Source organism: Cotesia glomerata, unplaced genomic scaffold, assembly GCF_020080835.1.
Source record: "Cotesia glomerata isolate CgM1 unplaced genomic scaffold, MPM_Cglom_v2.3 scaffold_63, whole genome shotgun sequence".
Taxonomy (NCBI): domain Eukaryota; kingdom Metazoa; phylum Arthropoda; class Insecta; order Hymenoptera; family Braconidae; genus Cotesia; species Cotesia glomerata.
In genome coordinates this window covers 19,597-28,488 of record NW_025404270.1, presented here as the reverse complement: position 1 = coordinate 28,488, position 8,892 = coordinate 19,597, and the positions used below count along the sequence as shown (strand labels likewise).

General features: G+C 27.3%; 1 protein-coding gene across 1 annotated transcript; it reads right to left on the bottom strand.

Moving 5' to 3' along the window:
- Positions 1-6,326: 6,326 nt before the first annotated feature.
- On the bottom strand, positions 6,327-7,757 carry LOC123274720. The gene is made up of 4 exons (XM_044742455.1): positions 7,659-7,757; positions 6,817-6,931; positions 6,612-6,725; positions 6,327-6,548 (listed from the first exon to the last, which is right to left on the bottom strand). The coding sequence occupies exons 1-4, from the start codon at positions 7,755-7,757 to the stop codon at positions 6,343-6,345; spliced, it is 534 nt and encodes a 177-aa protein (XP_044598390.1). The 3' UTR covers positions 6,327-6,342.
- Between the last annotated feature and the right edge of the window lie 1,135 nt (positions 7,758-8,892).

Here is an 8,892-nt window from a genome sequence, read left to right as displayed (position 1 = left end):
ACCAGGTGTTTTCCCTCCGTAGGTTTTCATCGGGAAATGGCACAGATAAACCCTGTACATCAACCCGGAATCCTCTGATGACCATCCCGAAGTTATATTCGAAACCAGGTGTTTCCTCCGTAGGTTTTTACACGCTTTATATTAGCTTCACTTGTATGTCAGTTTGTCAGTATGTAACTCTCTCGTGTAACTGTTGCGCGCCTGAATATTTTTGATAATCAACAAATAATAAGTTTAAAAAACTAAAAAATCACGCTTTTTATAAATAAACCAAACTAAAAAGTAAAAATAAATAATAGTTTAAAAAAAACTAAAAACACGCTTTTTTTATAGAAAACCAAACTAAAAAATAGAAAATAGAAATTTTAATAAATTTAAATTAAGAATAGTGTTAAATTCTTTCAATAATGGTTAAATTAATAATAGTGTAAATAAAAAAATGTATTTTTATTTTAAAAAGCGTGGGGTGCATGGTGGTCTAATAGTTATAAAATATTTTATTGACAGATATGAGTAGAGTGATTATCATTTTGATATCTTTAAAAAAAGCACCCCACGCTTTTTTAAAATAAAATATTTTTTTTATTTACACTATTATTAATTTATATTTATTGAAATTTTTTAACACTATTGCTTAATTTAAATTTCTATTAAAAATTTATTTTCTATTTTTTAGTTTGATTTTCTATAAAAAGCGTGTTTTTAGTTTTTAAACTTATTATTTATTTTAAAATAAAACACATTTTTTTATTTACACTATTATTAATTTATATTTATTGAAATTTTTTAACACTTATTCTTAATTTAAATTTCTATTTTTCTATTTTTTAGTTTGGTTTTTCTATAAAGAAAGCGTCTTTTAGTTTCTTTTTAAACTATTATTTATTTGCAAAATAAAATACATTTTTTTTATTTTACACTATTATTAATTTTATATTTTATTGTAAAATTTTTAACACTATTCTTAATTCTTAAATTTATTTTCTATTTTTTAGTTTGTTTTTCATATAAAAAAGCGTGTTTTTAGTTTTTTAAACTATTATTTTACACGCTTTTTATTAGCTTTTACACTGTATGTGTCGAGTATGTATCAGTAATAACTCTCCGTGGGTATACCAGAGAAATTAAGTAATTCTTAAACTAAAACAATGAGTAAAGTATATAATTGAAGCTTATTCAATAAAAGCTTCCTGATGTAAATTACATGAGTGAGAAATAAGTTATCCGAATTAAAAGTTATCCATGGTAAAAGTATGCTTTTTTTAATTTAAAAATGTTTTGTATGGTTGAATTTTTAAATTAATTGACCGAGTTTAGTTATCTTCGAGTTTGATTAAAATGATCGTCCATGGAATAAGTAAGCTACGTTTCATTGAAATCCATTCAGAACTATAGACACTTGATAACAAGTCACGTTCAACGTTGAAAAAAAACTAGTTAATAACGATCAGTAAATTAATGAAAATTCTCTTTAGATTCTGTTATAGCTTGAAATATATGGTTAGTTTTAACGTAATACTGATAAGTAATCAGAAAAGCGGAAATCAAATTCATTCGTAATTACTGTTTCGAAACGATACGTGAAAGAAAACATATTTATTAGGTACAAGCCCTATAAAAACTAATTGTATCACTTACTCGGATTACTTTATAAAATGTGCATCTATTGTCAAAATTGGAAAAACGATAGGAGAACTATATAAAAGCATTACAAGTAAGTTCTTTTGAATTCCATTGAGAATAATAATTCTTGGCTTGATAAAACTCCGATTCATTATCATACAAGCAACTATCAAACTTATGGTAATTACTCTTTTTTAACGATTCACAAAAGGCGAATATTTATATCGGGAACAAACCGTATAAAAACCAATTACATCCTTACTCGGATCGCCTTATAAATGTTTCCCATTGTCAATATTAGAAAAACAATAGAGAACTATAAAAGTATTGCTAGCAAATTCTTTTAAATTCCGTTAGGAAATAATTATTCTTGATTTTTGATGAAAATCCGATTCATAATCATAAAAGCAACTATCAAACTTATAGGCAATTACTGTTTCGAAACAATTCACATAAGGCGTATATTTATCATGAACAAATCCTATAAAAACTAATTGTATTCTTACCCGAATCGTCTTATAAAACGTCGTTTATTTTAATGTGAGATAATACAGTAAAAAACTACGTACATATCACTGGCAAAGTCTAATAACAAAAATTAGAAATTCATCTGCAATTACCACATCAGAATGATAGTCCTCACTTGAAGCTACTCAAGACATACAACTGTCTTTGCAAATAGATTATCATATTTCTTTATGGGTATTTTCGATAATAATTTCGTACAGAAAACTACAATGCAAGTACCTATTCTGTATTGATTCAGCCTCTTAAGCTTCTATCCCAACAAAAATCCATTCTCAATTCATAGCCACTTTGGAAATACTAATTAGAATTTTAGTTCGTCTTACTCGTACCACATAAAATTGCCAATACTAATACTTATTATTTTTTTTTCGTTTATCAGACAGTATTTGGAATCCCTGTTTCAAAAACACAATAGCTAACAATAACTTCCAATCAATCATTGTTTTTTATTTGGATCTATGTGGATCTTTCAGCAGGGATAATTTGCGCGCCTGAATATTTTTGATAATCAACAAATAATAGTTTAAATAAATAATAGTTTAAAAAAACTAAAAACACGCTTTTTATAGAAAACCAACCTGGTCAACAAATAGAAAATAAATTTAAATTAAGAATAGTGTTAAAAATTTCAATAAATATAAATTAATAATAGTAGTAAAATAAAAAAAAATGTATTTTGATTTTAAAAAAGCGTGAGGTGCATGGTGTCAATAGTTATAAATATTTTATTGGACAAATGCCATGAGTAGAGTGATTATCATTTTGATAATATCTTAAAAGCACCCCACGCTTTTTTAAAATAAAATACATTTTTTTATTATTTACACTATTATTAATTTTATATTTATTGAAATTTTTTAACACTATTCTTAATTTTAAATTTATTTTTTACTTTTTAGTTTGGTTTATTTATAAAAGCGTGATTTTTTAGTTTTTTTAAACTATTATTTATTTTTTACTTTTTAGTTTGGTTTATTTATAAAAGCGTGATTTTTTAGTTTTTTTAAACTATTATTTGTTGATTATCAAAAATATTCAGGCGCGCAAATTACCCACGGAGAGTTACATACTGACATACTGACATACTGACATACAAGTGAAGCTAATAAAAAAAATAATTATTTATAAAATATTATAAATACGGGGGAATCAGAGTTCGATTTCGGAGAGCGAGCCTGAGAAAACTTGGCTAACAGAACCAAGCGAAGAGCCGCAGGCGCGCAGAATTACCCACGGAGAGGAGTTTACTGGACAAACTGACATACAAACTGACATACAGAGTGAAGCTAATATAAAAGCGTGTAATAAAGTGGAATAGTAAAATCAGGATTTTACTGTTTGAAAATGGTAATTTTAGAAGTTGATCATTAATTATTATAAATCGACCCTGTTAATTTATTACAGTTTACTTTTTTCCGTGTATGTTTAATTTTATTTTAACAAAAAGTTTGTTCCAAAAATTATTAAAAAAAAATTGCATTTTTACTTTTTAAATTTCTATAAGTCAATTTTTTTCCTTAATTTTTTGCCATAATTTGACTTTGTTACATAAAATTCCTAAAATTATTAAATATTTGCTAAATTAATCTTCATGTCATTTTTTCTAAACGTTATTATCAATATGATGATAACGTTAGTAGACGTTTTTAATTTATTTTTATTTTTTAAATTAAATTAAAGAATATTTTTTAAAATTGCACTTATATAATTTTTCAAAAATTTTCATAATTAATTTTGGGTAGTGAAAAAAATTTTTTTTTTTCAGTAATTTAATTTTCAAAGCTTCGTTGAATAAAGTAGTAATGTAAAAATTTTTAATTAAAAAATGATATATATTATTAGTAAATAATAAATTTTTTGAATTTTTATTATAAAGTGAATTTATGACCATAAAACAACTTAGCGCCAAAAGATTAATTTTCTTTTAAACTAAATAGCATTTAATTTCCCATGCACGATTAATCGTCAGGAATAAAAGTATAGACTATTATAATTGCTTAAATTTTACCGATCAATCTGATTGATCAACGCGCAATTTCGGACCTCAAAGTGAATGTATCAGGTTGTTGGTTTTGTTCTAGAAGCTGTTGGTTATAGTGAAAAGTTGCTTTAGTTCCCCTAATAGCCACGCTTTGAGTAAAATAACCTGCACTGGCGGGATTTTTAGCCATAGTTCGTTTCAAAGTTCACTTAAAAGTCCTTTCACTCACTGCAGAATTCCTTGTATTGAATCTGTAGTGAGAGTTGGTTAGGAAATTCAAATAAACCTACGCCGACATCTGAGACTAAAGCTGTTGACAAAAGTCTTTTTATTTGCAGAATGGTTAGGCTTAAAAGTTGTAATGAGATTTTGCGTAAAAAATAATGTCAAGTTAGACTGTAAGCATTTTTTTAACAAATTTTTTAGCTGAAGTTGTATAAATTTCTTAAACTTCAATTTTCATTTAAATACTACTAACAAATATGGAAGACATATTTAGCAATCAAGTTTTTAACTCAGAAAGTTCAATCTACAACACGAAAGCAAATTTTGAACCTGAGGGCAATTATTTCGATATGGATTTTTTTAAGAAAGATAATGCATAAAATTAAGAACCTACGATTTTTCTTAGTCATTTGATGAAGTAATCTAATTACATTATAAACTCATAAATAAGTTATAACTCAATGAAATTAGAAATAAAAAATTTTTATATTTTAATTGAAAAGGATAAATTTGAAAAAAAGATAATTTTTAACCTGATGTTTTTTCCTCCTATCGTTAAAAAACATTTATTCGAAAGAAAGTTTTTCACCTACGGCAAATATATAGCACCAAAGTTATATTTATACGCAAAATAAATATGAAAAATAAATTTCCCAACAATCGGGATCGAATTGAAAAGTCAATACGATTCTATTCGATTTTAATCCGACTTTTGAAAACCAGTATTTCGCATTGAAAAGTATTCAATCGAATAGAAAAATTTTCGGAGGTAGAGCTGAACTTACCGACCAAGCTAGAACCACTTACCATCAGTAATCAAGAAGTAGAATGTAAGTGATAAACAAAAAACGTTACGAGAAAAGAAATGTAGATAATTATAGTAAATTTTAAAGGTGCAAGCTGAGAAAAAATATTTATGAAAGTTTAAAATTGTGTAGCCTATTATATATTAATATTAATATTAATAATTTTATAAATTTTCAGTTGAGCCATAATAAATAGACGAACTTGATCTCACTTTGTAAAATAAGGTCTGAAAAGTACTCAGACATTTTTATTAAATGTTACTAAATAGTCAAAAAATTTTGTTAGTATAAAATTAACAGCCGAGACCAGTGATTGCAGTTTCAATCGGCTTAGCGAAGCGAATGGAAATTTTGAAAAAACGTTTTTAGAGATAATAGATAATTTAATAAACTATTTCACCACAAAGCGTTTTTTCAAAAATTTTATTCGTTTCGTGAAAACCAATCGAAACTGCAATTGCTCTGCTGTTGGGAAAGTGCAACGCAGAAAGATAGTTCAAAGATTGAACTCCGTGAGAGCAAAACCGAGAAAAAGATGAGTCTAATAAGCCTGTTGAAACGAATATAAGGCAGAGTTAATAATTTTATTATTAAATACTAATCAAATTGTAGTAAAAGTTATATAACATATTAATTAATATTAGTATATATAGAGAAATTTATTATATACCAAGAAAAATTTTACTTGATAAAAATAATAATTTATTAAATATTCATAAGAATAATTACAAATGATGGCTAAACGAAAGGTGATTTTTTGGATTTTTATTAGTCAAAAAAATGGAAGGTTTTGGGGATAGGTTTTATTTGATTTTATAAATTAAGGAGTAAATTTTCAAAGAGGTACACTGATAGAAGGATTTATTTGTATCAAAAAATAGTTGTTTATAGTTAACAAATTATTTAATAAAGATCATTTTTTAATATTAAATAAATATTTCTTATTATTTAAAATGATTTGTTTGTATTTAAAAAATCTGATATTCATTTATTAAATATTAATAAATCTTTTTAAATACTAAGAAATATTTGTCGAGAATTAAAAAGTGGTCTGTAATAAATGATTTATTAAATACTAACAAATATTTTTAACTATAAACAAATCCTTCTATCAGTGTATCTTTTGATAATTTTTTAATAGAGATAAAAAAAATTTAATTATATAAGCTAAATAAAACTTTATTGACTAAAATTAAAATCACTTAGAATCATAGTATTCTCCATGGTTACATTATTTATATCTAACTCCGTATCATCAATTTCCATGATATCAATGATTTCATAATCACCATCGAGCGGCTCAGTTTCATTATCCTGGGTATTAGGATTAACTGATTGACTATCCTTCTTTCGCTTTTTACTCCTATTTAATTTCTTTGCTGGTTCTGAAATTACAAAAAATATTTTTTATTTTTTTAATATTTACAATAGCTTACATTAATTCTTACCATATCGAATTGCTGCTAATCGCGTGCTTATTATTGATGGGACTGAGGTTATTTCCATAGCAGCTTCCCATTTATTCATACCTAGCTCCTTGATACAATAATACCGCAAAAATTCTAGAAAAAAAAATCATTTACATTAATTATCAATATTAAAAATAGAAGCCAATGAAATTCCAACCTTTTTTTATTAATTTTTTAAGTATACCTGTTAATATGAGAACTCTTCTCGAATCTAACTTCTCCACTTCTCTGGTCTCCTCTGCCTCCACTTGGACCCTCTTGCGGTTTGAAACTTTGCCAGTGACGGTGCATTGTTTTAACTCATCAAGTTCAAGTAACAGATATTTTAACAATGAGTACACAATAGACGTCTTTTTTTTTCTACAGAGCATTAATTCCCCTATATTGCTCTAATTCTATCCACTGCATCATCTCGCCCACATGAACCTATATAAGAATAAAAAATGAGAATTTAATATTTTTATAGTTTTTGATGTCCATTAATATTGATATTCGTAGTGTACATATTAATATTATCCAAGCCTTTACGAAGTTCAGTTACTTGCAGAAGAAAATATAATTTTAAATATTACAGACATAATAATAGGTTGATGGTGATTGAAAATTTAATTGTATAAATCTGAAACAGTAATATAGGGCAGAAATTACTTTTGTTTGATTTTAGGTGTTATGATAAAACCAATATTTAACGTAATAGTATATTACACACCTGTGGCAAGAAAAATGAGAAATGTCTCCAGAACACATATATGTTGCCCGAGGCGAAGCCGAGGTCGATGCATATATGTGATCTGAGATATTTATTATTTTCCCTGCCATAGGTTTGTATAATACTATTTTTCTGTCCGACAGAGGCAAGTGGAAAGCGGCAATTTTCTGTTTAGCGCAGCGGGCCGAAAGCTGCCACTTTCCGCCTGGAGGGCAGAAAAAGAAATTTTTGCTCACATTCCGTCATAATTGTTTCTGCACAAGAGTATAAAATAAAAAAAAAGATAGTTTGAGCTCAGTACTTTGCGAGTATTTTACCTGGTCTCCGCTTTCTGATAGCTGGCTGTCCAATCCTTGCTGATTTTTCAACGCCAATGGATTTCGCGGTTCTTGTATCTCAGCAGCATCAAGGTTCATTAATGTTAGAAAAGCCCTAAAAAAAATTTTACTTGAATCATAGTACTAATAATAATACTAAGAATAATAAGTATCATAATAATATCGCGTTCCAGATGCCATAAGGGCGTATAAAATTTTTTTCAAAATCAAAATATTTTTTGGACTTAAAAAAAATCAATTAAAAAAAAAAATAGAATTTTGAGAAAAAATTTTTCTTGCATTTCCTGACGTGTCAGGCTGAAATGAGTTGATTCCTAAAAAACAATTTCTTTTCTTATATGCCCCTATAACATCTGGAACGCGATATAAGCGTACCAACAGCTATTTGTAATACGTACTTTCAGCAATATTTTCACATAAAAGCTATCTGATTGATGCTTTGATACTTCATATTTAGTTCTAGTAACTTCTTTACATCGATTGTTTACTTCTTTGTAGTTCAGTGTTTAACCTTTTCAGTTTTCATTCTTAAGTTCCGTAAGCATTGGTGGACATCCATAATTTGTATGCTCATGCCTTTTATTAGTTGAACTTGAAGGATGGACGACTAGATTTGGATTAACAATATCTTCATTATTACTACCCAAAGGAAAAACACTGCTTGGTGGACTGACGGTTTTAGGTAACGTTTTTCGCTTATTTAAGTTCTTCTGCTGTTCCTGCAATGGGATCAGGTTCACGTTCTTTATTCAGTTGAACTTCGTGGACTTGATGGAGATGATATACTGCTTTTGATGGAGATAATTGGCTGTTGCATGGAGATGCCAAAATGCCGTTAAACGGAGATGTATTTTCTCTCTCTCGAATTCTTCACTCAAATTCGTGCAAGTGTTATTAAATACTTCTCCTGGGAGTAATCTTAGTCTCTTTCGACGAGTGAAGCTTTTTGTATGACTTCGTCGTGCGTACCTGAAAAATTAATTAATTTTGTATATTAAATGCATTCATTTGTGTATCTTCCGCAAAAATACGCTTTTATTCCTTCATTATTAAAAAAACAGGACATATTATTCTGTTACAAAATATTTGCCATAAATATACTGATTAGGGGAGAAGGGGTCAAATGAACCACGGGGCAATTGAACCACTCGACTTAAAAATCGAAAAATTGAAAAAACGCTTCATGCTCTTAGAATTAGATTCTAATATGTTA

What these genes read in the sequence shown, in the direction of transcription:
- LOC123274720 (XM_044742455.1), bottom strand. Translation starts at nt 7,757, where the DNA reads ATGAACCTTGATGCTGCTGAGATACAAGAACCGCGAAATCCATTGGCG. An exon ending in AAGAGTTCTCATATTAACAG is followed by an intron (nt 6,726 to 6,816) that starts GTATACTTAAAA and finishes TTTTTTTTCTAG; the next exon opens with AATTTTTGCGGTATTATTGT. An exon ending in ATTAGCAGCAATTCGATATG is followed by an intron (nt 6,549 to 6,611) that starts GTAAGAATTAAT and finishes TTGTAATTTCAG; the next exon opens with AACCAGCAAAGAAATTAAAT.